At 35.4% G+C, this 14,600-nt stretch overlaps 1 protein-coding gene across 12 annotated transcripts in view; it reads right to left on the bottom strand.

Annotated features, from left to right (window-relative positions):
• The window catches only part of RAPGEF6 (Rap guanine nucleotide exchange factor 6), a 218,502-nt gene that overhangs the window by 35,107 nt on the left and 168,795 nt on the right, over window positions 1-14,600 (bottom strand). For all 12 annotated transcript variants that reach the window (XM_027098353.1, XM_027098364.1, XM_027098327.1 and 9 more), the window contains 2 exons: window positions 8,708-8,948; window positions 6,110-6,493 (listed from right to left, as the gene is read on the bottom strand). In XM_027098353.1, coding sequence (XP_026954154.1) covers window positions 6,110-6,493; window positions 8,708-8,948 — 625 coding nt within the window. The remainder of the gene's footprint in view (window positions 1-6,109; window positions 6,494-8,707; window positions 8,949-14,600) is intronic.

Here is a 14,600-nt window from a genome sequence, read left to right as displayed (position 1 = left end):
GTCATTCAAAAAGAAGGAATGAATGCCAGAGCTATAACATGCTGCTACAAGGAAAAACAAAGACTTAAAGATCATAAAGCAGGAAAATGTTCCAACAATACAATAAAAACTGGGACTAATGACTCTAGCCATGATTTCAAATGAACTAATAAAGTAACGAGTAATGCAGTGATATAGGAGTTTAGGGAAAAAATATATAAGTTGATAAAAAAGTTAAGTAAAGTTTAGAAAAGAATGGAAGAAAAAAATGCAACCAACAGAGAAATGAAGGCAACACTGGAACCTACATAAAGAAAAAAAAGACACTGCTAAAACCTTAGGCAAGTGACTTAAAGGATTAACAAAAGCAATCAATGGAAATGGACAGAGCTGAAAAGAACAAGAGAGAAAATAATGGATATGGAAGACAAAGGAGATCTAAAATATATATAATTGGTATCCTTGAAGAAGGAAACGAAAATAATGGAACTGAAAAAATATTCAAAACTACAATTTGAGAAAACTATTCAGAAACAAAAGAACTGAATCTATAGAATAGATACCACAGTTCCAGAGAACTTGATACAAAACTAAATGAGATGTGGAAACACCCATGTAAAGGTAAATGACTTCAGAGATAAGGAAATAATAAAGAGAGTAAACACAGAAACTTGAACAGCTATATAAAATGCTAGTTGTAGAGCCATTATCTATGAGGTTCCCAAGAAATTACATGTTAGACAAGAATTTTAAAGGCAGATAAACTAACACTGTAGTTCAAAGCCAACAGAAAAACACTCTGAATATGCTCAGGATATATAATTCCCATAAGCCCTTGTGCAAGAAATGACTAGAAAACAAACTTCAACCAGGAGATGACTGGAGAGAGTGATGTCAGCATTATACTGTCATAAGACGACCCTCATTTTACCCCCTGCCCCAACAACGAAAATTCAGCATCTATCCATGAACAGTAAGTAGTGCCTCTGTGGGAGTTGTGAGACCCAGAATCACAGACCAAGGGACCTGAGAGGAGCCTCACCCACTGGTATACTGGGTAACAAGCAGGTAGATTTGGGTACTGGCTGTGGAACCTACAGGAGACTATGAAATGGTTCTGGCCCCTCTTAGCTGTGGTCTGGGAACACATGGAGAACACTGACTTGGGTGGTCAGCTACAGATAAGAGAGCCTTTGTGAAGTCCAGGTTTCCAGAGAAGTTCAAGCACTCTGCTGGAATATAACAGAACAGAAAAAAAGAGTGCAGATGCACTGGAATAGAAATAGCTTGACTTTGCTGGCATCAAGGAAAGCATAGCTTAAGCCTAAACTAGACGGCCTATGATTTCTCCCACAGGGGAAAGGGAGAGCCAGTGAGTGAATGCTTGGCTGCCCTAGCAGTGTAGGATGCTGCCAAAGACACTCATTCTGTCTTGTAGCATCCAGAGCACTAAAGTGGGAGCTCCATGACTGGGGGGAGGGAACAGATCAGAAGAGCAGCATATAAGATTCCAAGAGGTATTAAAGGGATGCGGTTCCTGCTAAATGCTTCTGGATTCCAACAGGAAGCCCATCCAGGAGCCACAGGGAAAACCTCACTTGTAAACCCCCCAATGTACCCAAGAGCACCTGCAGCTCAACATGCACAAACCCACACCTCCCCCCACTCTGCTACTGGCTCCCTGTGCAAGGTCCCAAGAGAAAGCTCTGGTAGAGAGGAAACACACACAGGAAACAGGCCAAGAAGAAACCACAAACCTGAGCTGTAGCACTACCTTTAGGAAAACAAAAGAGACTATCAGCAGCTGACACAGTATATCCTAGGATACAGAGAAGACATACAAGCTTCAGAATTCTGCCACAAGAGGGAAAAGAAGCATGGAGCAGATGTATCCACACAATGCCTGAGAAAGCCTCAGAATCTAGCAATATATCAAGAATGATGAAAGGTTTTTTATCCTGAAGGCAACACATAAAACTCAGAGAAGGTGAATGCTATTTCAAATGCAAAAAGAGCAAGTAACATGAAAACTGAAGGAAACACAACATCACCAAAAGTTCACAGTAATCTTCCAGTAATCAAACCCAAAGACATGGCGAGCTATAATTTCCCTAACAAAGAATTCAAAACAGGTGTTCTAAGAAAACTCAATCAGCTATAAGAAAACAAAGACAATTCAACGAAATCAGGAAAACAATATATGATCCAAATGAGAAATTTAACAAAGATATAGACATCACAAGAAAGAACCAAATGAATATTCTGGAGCCGAAGAATTCAGTGAATGAAATGAAAAAATGCACTAGAGAGCATCAACATCCAGTAGACCACAGGGAAGGAAAAATCAATGAGATAGAGGACAGGAACTTTGAAATAACTCAGTCTGAGGAGAAAAAAGAATGAAGAAAGTTGGGAAACCATCAAAAACAAACCCCAATATACAAACCACTGGAGTTCCAGAGGGTGAAGTGAGGGAAAAGGAGGCAAAAAGACTATTTAAAGAAGTATGGCTGAGAACTTCCCAAACCTGGCAAGAGATCTAGACATCCAAGCTCACGAAGCTAATTGGTCACCCCATTATTTCAATCTAAAACAACTTTCTCCAAGACACATTATAATAAAGGCAGCAAGAGAAAAAAAGATTGTAACTTACAAAGGAAACCCCATTAGGCTATCAGCAGATTTCTTAGCAGACACCTTACAGGCCAGGAGAGAGTGGTCTAACAGTCAAGAGTACTCTATCTGGCAAAGTTATCCTAGAGAAATGGAGGACTTTCCCAGAAAAACAAGAGCTGAGAAATTCACCATCACTAGATGTGCCTTATAAGAAATGCTAAAAGAACTTCTTCAAATGAAATGAAATGATGCTAACTAGTAACATGAAAACATATAAAAATATACAACACTCTGATAAAGGTAAGCATACAGTTAAATTTTAAAAACTCTCAACACTGAAATATGATGGCATGTTAACTAGAGTATAAAGGTTAAAGGACAAGAGTGTCAAAAATAACTCTAGCTACTACAATTTGTGAATGAATACACAATATAAAAAGGCAAATTGTGACATTAAAAACATAAAAGAGGGGGTAGGGTTTTGTATGTGACTGAAATTTTATCAGTGTCAAACAGACTGTTAATAAGATGCTTCATGTAAGTCTCATGGTAACCACAAAGCAAAAGCCTATAGTGGACTCACAAAAGATGAAAAGGGAATCAGAGCATACCACCATGGAAAAGCACCAATTCACAAAGGAACACAGCAACAGAGTCAAAAAGTTAACAAGGGAATTATAAAACGTCCAGAAAACAATTAGATGGCAGTGGTGAAGTCCTTACATTTCAATAATTACTCTAAAGGTAAATGGACTGAATTTTCCAATCCAATGGCACAGTTACTGGTGGATTAAAAAAACCAAGATCCCACTATATACTGACTACTCAACTCAGCCTAAAGGATACAGACAGGCTCAAAGTGAATGGATGGAAAAAGATATTCCATGCAAGTGGAAACCAAAAGAGAATAGAGTTATTTATGTCAGACAAAATAGACTTTAAGTCAAAAATGGTAATAAGAGACAAAGAAGGTCATTATATAATGATAAAGGGGTCAACTCAGCAAGAAGACATAAGAATTGTAAATATGTATGCACCCAACAGCACAGCACCTAAGTATATTAAGCAAACACCAACAGATCTGAAGGGAGAAAAAAACAATACAGTAACAGCAGGGGACTTCAATATCCCACTTTTAGCAATGGATCAATCACCCAGACAAAAAAATCAACAAGGAAATGTTGGACCTGAACCATACTTTAGATCAATGGACCTAACAGATATATACAGGACATTCCATCCAACATCAGCAGAATACACATTCTTCTCAAGCATGCACAGAACATCTTCCAGGATAGGTCATGTAAGCCACAAAACAAGTCTTAGCAAATTTAAGAAGACCCAAATCATACCAAGTATCTTTTCTGACCAGAGTGTGTGAAACAGCAAGAGGAAAAATGGAAAATCTGCAAATATATGGAAATTAAGCAACACACCCCTGAACAATCAATGGGTCAAAGAAACCAAAGGGGAAATTAAAAAATGCCTCTAAACAAAGGAAAATGGATATACAACGTTCCAAAATTTGGTGGATGCTTCAAAAGCAGTTCCAAGACAGAAGTTTATAATGATAAATAATTATATTAAGAAAGACCTCAAGTAAATTACATAACATATGTAACCAGAACTAGAAAAAGAAGAAACTAAGCCTTCTGGGAAATAACAAAAATCCAAGTGGAAATAAATAAGAGACCAGAAAAACAACAGAAAAGATCAATGAAACTAAGAACAGGTTTTCTGAAATAATAAACAAAACTGACAAACCTTTGGCTAGACTTAAAAAAAGAGAAATAAATAAAATATGCTATTTAATTCCAGCCATAAGTGACTGATTTGCCTGTGTCATCTCTGCTGAAAAGTCAATATATCCTTTATATTCTGTAATGTATTTTAATATAAAATGTAAGAATACAAAGCAATTAACTTTACATGAACTATCGAAAATATATATAATAAAATGTTCTTCATAACAAAACAAACCTCCTAACCAAAGCAAAGCCTCTTAACCAAATCTCGCCTTTCTTATGCCCATCTTGGGGCTGCTGTCCACCACCCTCGCTCAAATCATTCTGTTTCGTTGGCTTTAATGACACTATCAAAATTGTGCTCTCCTACTGTTTCTTATATTGATCCTCTATTTCTTTGGCTGGACTCTCTTCTTTACCTCCACCCTGAGGATGGTCTCTAAGGTATGGTTTTTAGCTCTTTACCATTTTCTTTGGACACAGAGATCTCTTCTGGTGTCAATCAATTTTTTTTTTTAATGGAATACTCTGAAACTGAGCCTATAACTCTCAGATTCTTTACTCCATGCTTCCTATACAAATACTTTCAATTTCTAGCCTTCTAAGTGTTTATCAATGGCATCTCTGTTCTCTTGTTTTAGACCCAGCTGTTAAAAACTGTGAGGTAGGTGGTGTAATTCCTGAATTTCACAGATGAGAAACCGGTCTTCAGTTTCCCCTTGACACGTTAGAGGCCAGATTCAAATACAGGTGCAGTTGATTCTAAAGGTCACTCTATTAATCTCTATTCAATACTTCCTCCACAGTGCCTAGTTCAATTGCATCCACTGGTAAATTTCATAAAGGAGTTTTCTATTACTATGACAGATTTATGATTAAAAAGTTCCTTAAAGATTCTAATTTTATCTCATGTGAGTATTAGGAATAAATCGTAATTAATTTTTTGGAGGGTGTGCATAGATGGGATTAGTTAAGGTAGCTATTATGCTGCCATATACAAGCACATGGCCTTATAAACAGACCAAACTACCACTACCCTCCACCATTAAAATCAGACTTGCTTTAAGAGGAACCCCTCTGTTGGTCAGCATTGTGCTGGATGAGGGTCAGAAAATAAATTACCTAGACCTAGATTCTCATAGTAAGTGAAGAGAAGGAAGAAGGTTCCCAGGACCTCATGTAACCATCCACACTTCCTGGGCTTATAAACTTTGAAGGATTTTTACAATTCTTATGGCCCAGCTTTTGTCTGAGTGGTAACACATTCACTGATACCTTGTATAGTCTGTGGGAAACAGGAAGAGGTCACCAAATGGCTGCTGCTGTTATTACTGTTGCTGCTGTTGTCACTTCAAAATAGCAATTTTAAGTTAGTGCATTAATACCATTAATTTTTAGTGCATTAATTTTTCAGTGTCAAATCATGGTGAGGCAGGCACTGCCTGTTGCACAGAAGTCTGATGATAAAGATAGCTATTGGGCATACATCCAAGAGGGTATAATACCCCAAAGGGGGAGAAAGGAAGAAAATTGGGAAGGCAATCACCTATACTTACCAAAAAAATGTTTAAGTGACTGAAAGATGGAAGAAACAAAAAGAGAAAAAAACCAGTCTCACCAGAATGGAAAATATATTAAATCTAACAATATTTATATAAACACATATTAATTGAACTTTTCTTCTCCCAGCCATTTAATACCTAAGAAGAAAATCAGCTTCATGTCCAGTATCATGACAAAACCATAAAGAAATATTTGTACAAATTTACCTTATTATTGCAAACATGGAATTGAAGTTCTTACATTCTCGACAATGAAGTGCAATTTTAATAAAATGTTTAATAATCTTCATTCGTTTGAGCTGATTTGATTCAGTTAAAATCTCTGAGGCCACCCAGAATGTCTCTTGGTTTACAATATCTTCAAATTCTTTCAAGTGAGTATTTCCTGTTTTTGAATCTAACTTAAAAAGGTCATCAATATATTCAGTAGGCTCAATATTACGAAATAAATCAAAGTCCCTCATTGACAGCTGAGTGGCCACCTCAATAGTACTGAGCTGCAGCATGGATAGTTGGCTTTCCTTAATTAGTTCTTGAGCATCTTCATCTGAACAGAGGGTTTCTGTTTCCATGTTATTTTTTAAATAATATCTAAAAGGAAAAAAATTGTTTTTATAAGTGATTTCACATTTATAAGGACACTTTCCCTCTATCACTGTTGTCAAAATATCATTATACTGTTAATAACTTTTTGCCAGCAATGTCAGCAGAATATTGATTTAAAGATAAGACAGAGGGACTTCCCTGGTGGCCCAGTGGTTAAGGCTCCGTGCTCCCAATGCAGGGGGCATGGGTTCGATCCCTGGTCAGGGAACTAGATCCCACATGCCACAACTAAGGAGGCCACCTCCTGCAACTAAGACCCAGTGCAACTAAATAATAAATAAGTATTTTAAAACAAGATAAAATGGAAAATTAATATTTTAAATAAGAAGACTTTGAAGAAGTTTTCCTCTTATTCCACCATTTAACATCTATTATTTTAAAGTATAAAAATAATGTTGGGGCTTCCCTGGTGGCGCAGTGGTTGGGAGTCTGCCTGCCGATGCAGGGGACACGGGTTCGTGCCCTTGTCTGGGAAGATCCCACATGCCGCGGAGCGGCTGGGCCCGTGAGCCATGGCCGCTGGGCCTGCGCGTCTGGAGCCTGTGCTCCGCAGCGGGAGAGGCCACAACAGTGAGAGGCCCACGTACCACACACACACACAAAAAAAAAAAAAAAAAAAAAATGTTGATTATGCTGTGAACTTAATCATTTTAAGAAACTACTCTCATGACATGTGAAGAATCACGTGTATATTCTTGAGAACTAAAGCTTTGTGAGGGCTCTATAAGGATATAGGATACATAATAGGTACTATACAAATACTTGTTCATGGATAGCATGAATAAACTCCTGAATCAAGACTGTTCACATCTCTACTCAGAAGTTGTTGCTGCACTCATTCCCTTCTTAACTCTAAATTTCCAAGACAAGCAAAGAAGAATAAAACCCATACAGGAGGGAAACTCTTCCACTACTGATTTCTCCCTTGATAAATCCAAAACCTCATTCCAGCAAATGGCACTGACCAGTAACCATAAAAAAGATCTTCATTTGCCTTTCACCTTTTTAGATGAACAATTTTATGGCACTTAAAAGCTAAGAGATGGGTTAAGTAAAGAATTCACAATTGGGAAATATACAGGGCTGTTGCTGCAGAAGAGGTTACATATTGTATCACATGTAGTTTTTACTTTATTCTTTTCTAACATACAACTTGATCTAAGCCTAAGTTTGTGTCCATCTATGTTTTATTGTCAAGGAACTATATTTCTTTTTCTTCTGCCTTTAAACTGTTCACATGCCTAAGAGATTACCCTAAATAAGTGTTGAAACTCATATTATAGATAATAAAATTATATCTAACATTTAAAGTATGTTATGCTTATTAACTCATTTAATTCTCATAACATTCCTCTGAGGTAGGTTCCATTATTATCATCCCACTTTATGATGAGAAAATTCAGGCACAGAGAAACTAAATAACTTGCTCAAGATCACATAGCCAGACCAGGGATTTGAATTTGGGCAGTCTGGCTCCAGGGTCCATGCTCTTAACCACTATGTAAAGCTAGCAAAGCACCGTTAATCCACTCTTTCTTAACAGCAACCATGATGGATAGTCATTTTAAGGTTTCCAAGGATCTCATCCTACATATGAATCTGGGCTCACTAAAAAGATTGCATTATTGTCAGAGAAAATCACCAAAGAACAAATGTAGTACTAAAACTATCTTCTAGTTGATCAAATAATTTTCAGAGCACATTAAAAACATTTTTAAAAAGTTTTCCTGTATATTCATAAAAGGAAAACTACTAAGAAAAAGAATTATGAAAACTATGACTTCTTCTGCCCAAAGTACATACTGATCATTTAAAAAGCAAATTTATAAATTAACATATATACACTCAGATACATATAAAGATATGGATCATCTAGTTTCCCCCTCTAAAAAACAGGGATTGGACTATACCAGTGGTTGTAAGACTTCATTTTAGCAGGAGGGCTAAAATATTTTAGTACACTATCCTCCCTTTCTTTCTCCCACTTTTGGGTAGCACTTATTAGTGCTAACACTCTAAGATTCTATTATACATAATTACGGAGACAACAGAAAGCTAACAAAAGAGAAATACATGTTAATTTTAGAGAGAACTCAGTGGACCTAAAAACATGATGTTCCTAATTAAAGTATCTCTTTTAGCATGGAATCTTCAAAAACACATGTAGAAATAAGTACATTCATTAATAAGCACATTCACCTTCCATTGAGCTGAATTCTATCAGCTAATTTGGAGAACTGGTCCGGAAGTCTCCTCTGTTTTATGACACCCTCAGGAGTAACAGAAACTTCACAGAGAGAATATGTGTCAGATGCACCAGTCAAACCAAATTCATGAATAGCTTGACAAACAACTTCTTTAGCTGTAGTGTCTTTACAGATGATAATGTAGCAACTCTGTTGATCTGCTTTGAAAACTCTTATAACTTGATCAGGAATATCTGTATAAATACAAAAATAGGTCCTGTTATTTTCCAGAAAATGGCTTTTAAACTCTTCAAAAAATAATTTGGAAGACAATGATCTCTCTAAACAGTAATATATACATTTCTATTTCAGGAGGTTAAGAGAAATCATTGCTGCATTTATTAATAAATAAATGTATCTTTTCAGATGACAAAATATTAATATATGTTCACAGGAAAACACCAAGAAAAAGAGAAAAATTAGAGTCATACTACGCATACAATTTGGAAGCTACAAAATTTTTATTATAAACATTTTTATGCCATTAAATATTCTTCAACAAAACATTTTTTAATGGAGGCATAGGACTTCACAATATGTATTTGATAATTTGAAATGATCCAAACCCTTAATCACAGACATTTACCTTGCATATCACTTTCCTTTATTATAAGTAACAGTATGATAAATAATTCCCCCCACCCCAAACTCTCCCTGTAGATAAACCTTTGCATGCAAGGTGATTATTTCCTCAGGGAAAATCCAAAAAAAGAGAAATGCTGAGTTAGAGGGCATACATATTGTTAAGGTTTTTGAAATAGAGTTCTGAACTGTTCTCCAGGACAGTTATAATATTTTATCATCCTAGGGTATAAAGAGAACAATTTTAGTCACACTCTTATCAAAACTGTTTATTAAAACTTTTTTTTTCCATTTTGAAAGCCCTATTGCATTTCTGCCCTCCAAAAATGTGTCATTATTTTATATTTCACTTCTTTGGTTACTGGTGAGACTCACTGGTTTAATGAACCATTATTATTCCTTTCTAAAAATACCTTTTGGTATTCTTCATGCTTTTTCCTACTGAATTATACTAAATACCAACACAGTCTACTATGAAGTGGCAAATGTCTTCTCAGATTTTATATTTATATACTTTAACACAGGAAAAATTTAAATATTCATGTGGTTAAATCTCAGTCTTTGCCTTTGTGATTTCTGCTATTAGTAAATAAGTCCTACTTTAAGATAAATGTTCATATATTATGTACATGTAAATGATGGTATTTTTCCCTCTTACTCTATCATATTTCTTTTTCTTCTTATATGGCATTGGCTAAAACTTCCTGAACAATGATCAATATGACAACAGTGGGCTAATTTTTTAATATAATTATATTTTTATTACATAATTTACTATATAATTAAAAATAATTAAGTGAAAAGAGATTTAACATGAAAAACTTAAATTTTTCCTTATGATAATAAATTGTTACAAAAATTTCTTTCATTTTAAATCAGGAAAAATGTATTATTGTGGATATTTTTGTCATGTGTTTAGTGGGGGTGGGCTGGGGATATTTTGGTGGCTCAAGTAATGGTATATTCTTTGCCTAGCATTACCTCCTTCTTAGCATTGTATAAATTGTAAGATTAAGAGGAAAAGAAAAATTACAAATTTGTCTCAAAACCACCTGAGGTATAATCCTAGCTAAAGGAAAGAGAAGAATAATGAAATAGATGTGGGAGGAAATAATTTCACAGAATAAAGTATGCAGTGAGGCTGAGGACACAAAAAGACAGAGACTGACTCTCAGGACTGGAAGAGTCAACTGAATATACACAAATACAATTCCAGGAAGAAGGATTCTTAGCCAACAGATATTTTGAATGTTCTGGGTCTACTGTCAAATTGGAAGCAGAATACTTCATCTATTCAGGTCCCCTTCGTAAGATGCACGCACCAAACTGCCTTTTCTTAAGGTATACAAAGATCTGAGTCACCAAACATCTCTTGTTTCTATTTCTTTGCAAATGAGTCAATCCTCAGCATGTTGCTGCCATTATCAGGTTTCTAAGTCTACAAGGCATAATGTAGGGTCTTAATCCATGCGAACGAGATGCTTCTCTACTCTGGGCTAGAAAATGCAAGAAGTTGGAAATTTCAGTTTTCCAAAAGAAAGATACTGGACAGAACAGTTTCATTATCCCTTTTAACGCTACAAAAGGTGTCAAACAACTACTATTATTATCTGTATTGTTCCTACCCTCTTCAGAAAAATAGGTCTCAGTTGTCCAGGACTCTTGAGTTGGATTTGTTTACTAGGTCTTTGGGGGCTGAGCCTCAGCCAGCAGAGCTGGCTGACCTGGAAGGAATAGGGAGATGTTCTGATCCCTTTTATTAATTTCTTCAGAGAAATTTATTCACAAAGACAGGTGGGGAATTTGCATACATTTCTCTTGCTGCTAACATACTATAACATCTGGGAAGGAACAGATGTCTGTATCTTGTGTATCCTGCTAAACACTGTACTCTATTACACTCTGTTAAATTCATACTCTGTTAAAACCACTTGTTTCTCATGCAAAGGACAAACTGACATACAGTCATGTAAGTGGGATTCAGGCATCATAAATGGGTAGCTCTAGAACAGATCTGCAAACGGAATTATCCAAACGGTACTCCATAACCCAAACCTGGTTAATTCACCAAGATAATAAATGCCAAATTAGAAAAACATTTCAGAGTACATTTTCAGAGACACTGGAGGAAAAAATTTCTCCACGCAGATATCAGTGCCAATGTAAACCTCTTTTTCCATTTTAGAATTGCTACCAGTATAACACATATATTTTCTTTACAAACGTGTGTTAGCAGGAGAACATCATACATGCCAAACATAATACTTGGCACATGGCAGACACTCAAATGTTAATTGTTTAGATGAATGGTAAATATGAAGTTAGAATAAAGTTGAATCAAGAAGAAAAAATGATCTAAACATTTCAAATTTTAGGCACAAAGCTAGAATGCACATAAAAATATAATCCTGTAAGCAAAACAGACATTTAAAAAGAATCTTGAAGCAGTACAGCATTTATCAGTCTTATGATTCATATTCCATAATAAAATTCTTACATAATAGGTAAATGAATTCAAGAACTGAAATTCAGATACCTGGACTTCCAATCCAAGGGCAAAATTTCTAGAGTGTTAACTATCTCTCATAAATAAAATTAAAAAATGAGATAAGTGAAGGATACATGTTTTGACCTTGAGATTACACTAAAAATAGAACTTTTTAGGTATTTAAGATGATCATTTAACAAAAGCAGAAGACTGCCTCTTCATTCTGCTTTAAATTGTTAATCACTGTACAAATATTTATGGAGTGCCAGTTATACATCATTAGTGTTCTAGGTGATGAAGATGAAGTAATAAATGAGATTGACAAAGTCTCTGCTTGCAGAGATTTGCTTATATTCAAGAGAGTAAGTTGTGGTTCAAGGAAAGACAATAATCAAGTAAATAAGACAATCGGTATAGTGAAAAGTTCAAAAAGCAAACACAGGGTAGTGGTATAATGGTATGGATTAAGGATTGGCAAACTTGTTCTACAAAGGGTCAAATAGCAAATATTTTATGTTCTGCAGGCCAAGAGGCAAAACAGATAATACTTCATAGATACTTATATAAAAAGAAAGCAAATTTCCACAAAAATCTTGACAAAATTAAAAATATATCAATAATGCAAACCTACAACATGTAAAGATATGTAAACACAGAGGTTTAGGCAACACTGCAAACATCCACTAAAAGGGGACTGGTTAAACAACGCTATCAGATGTTCAAAAAATCGTGGTAGAATACATTCTGATACAGAAAGGTATTTACGGTATATTGCTAAGTGAAATGGGCTAAGTGGAAAAAAATTGTATCATTTGGGGTGAAGGAAACGATACACACATTTTATGTGCTCTGAAATTTCTGGAAGGATGTAGGAGTAAATGAACAATTGTTAATTCTGGAAAGCGGAGACTTTTATATTTTATCCTCTCTCTGCAAATAAAAACTTTAATATATGTTCCTTTACAATTAAAAATTAGTTAAAATACTTGCAATGCAAAAAGAATTTGAAGTTTACTAATATTAACGAAGTCAAATAAAAAGTTTGTGCTATTAAATAAAAAAGAATAAGCAAAAAGTTCCATATGAAGACTCAGAAAAAAAAATTCAGTTTTAAAATCCTTTTAGCTATACTCTGAATTCTTCTTTTAGGCCTCATCTCACATTAAGTCCAAAAATTCTGAAAACACTTTTCACAAGTTACAGAATAGCATGTATACTCTAATTCTATGAGTATAAAAACATATATATTCAAAGAAAATGACTGAAAGAATACACACCAGTTTACACTGGCAACCTTGTAAGTGTATAGAAAAGTTCTGCTTCCTATTTCATTCAATTCTGTATTATTTGACTTTTAAAAATATAGTAAAATACTGCATACAAACATAAGCAATAAAATACCATAGTCTTCAAGATACTTACAGTAAAAACCAACAGCTGTAGGCAGCAAAAACAAAGCAAAACCATAAAAAAGTCAGCAATCAAAAGCAAACTATTAAACAGTTCTGTAGCTTTGTCCTTACTTTCTAATAACAATTTAAAACACGCAGCAAAAATATAACTGAGATGTAGACTGATAAAAGTTAGTCAAACTTGGCTGATGTCACACATGTACTACAATATACATACATGATGTACACAGCTAATCTAAAATTCAGTGCTGCCATATATGATTTACGGAGCTGAATTTGGAATTAATTGGTAATAAATATTTTATTCAACATAAATACAAATAGCATGGCAGAAAGCCTTTTGTAAAGTTGCTCATTTGGGGGTTTACAAATATAATTTTAAGTTAAATTCCTATCTTGTATGTGTTCATTTATATTGCTGATATGGACAAAGGCTACATACTGAGCTTTGCAGACTGACCTTCTCTGAATAGATTTTAAAAGGGCATCTTCAGCCCTTTCAACATGTTTTCATTGAGAGAATTATGCAATCAATCTGAAATCAAGTTGAGTAGTACATCCTCTTCAGAGCTAAGAATTTCAGTGCCATGGGGCTTACAGTTTCTGAATTTTAGTAATTCCAACCTCTCTCTTCCTTTCGCACCCCCAGCTAAATCCCCAACTTCTCTCTCTCCTCTCCCTTCTACCCATCCCTTACCCACCCTGCAACCCAGCCACACTTCTAGATACGCCAGTGGCAAAAACACAGCCATAAATCAATAATCATAAGTCAATCTATAAATCATATATCCCTAAATACTTGTCTTACGAAAGTACAGATGCATATTTAGTCTGTGCTTTTGTAGTGCTTAAATATTTTATTTGTGAACATAGTGTAAGAAGTACTGCTGTGGAACACACACACACACACACAGACACAGAAATAAATTCCCAAGCTACCGCATGACAAGCAATGTAAGAGAGACAATGAAAATGTGCTAGAGATTTCTGGAAAAAGAGATACTGATTCTGCATCAGAGGGACCTGGGATTCCCAGATGAGGTAACAACTGAGTTCAGCATTGAGGAATAAGAAACATTTCATGGGATATGCAGGGAGAAAACACCAAAGGTGGCAGACAACATGGAGAAAGAGAGTTCTGAAGGTACATGCCATACTCAGGAAAGACAGAAGAGGTAACAGTGGGGAGAATGGCAGAACAGGAGGCTAGAAAAGGGGTTGATAATTATGCTTTAAAAATTGGATACCAACAGTTATTAAGTTATTGTCTTTAGGCTCCAAACCCATGCTGCCCTGCCACAATGGGGCTGGGACTCTGCAAACCACATTTCTTCTTTGCCAATTGTCTCCCTCTTAGGTTCTGC

This window comes from Aethalodelphis obliquidens, unplaced genomic scaffold, assembly GCF_003676395.1.
Source record: "Aethalodelphis obliquidens isolate GAN/ISIS:26980383/991018 unplaced genomic scaffold, ASM367639v1 scaffold4, whole genome shotgun sequence".
NCBI classification, from domain to species: domain Eukaryota; kingdom Metazoa; phylum Chordata; class Mammalia; order Artiodactyla; family Delphinidae; genus Aethalodelphis; species Aethalodelphis obliquidens.
The sequence above is the reverse complement of the archived record's forward strand: the minus strand, read 5'-3'. Positions and strand labels throughout refer to the sequence as shown.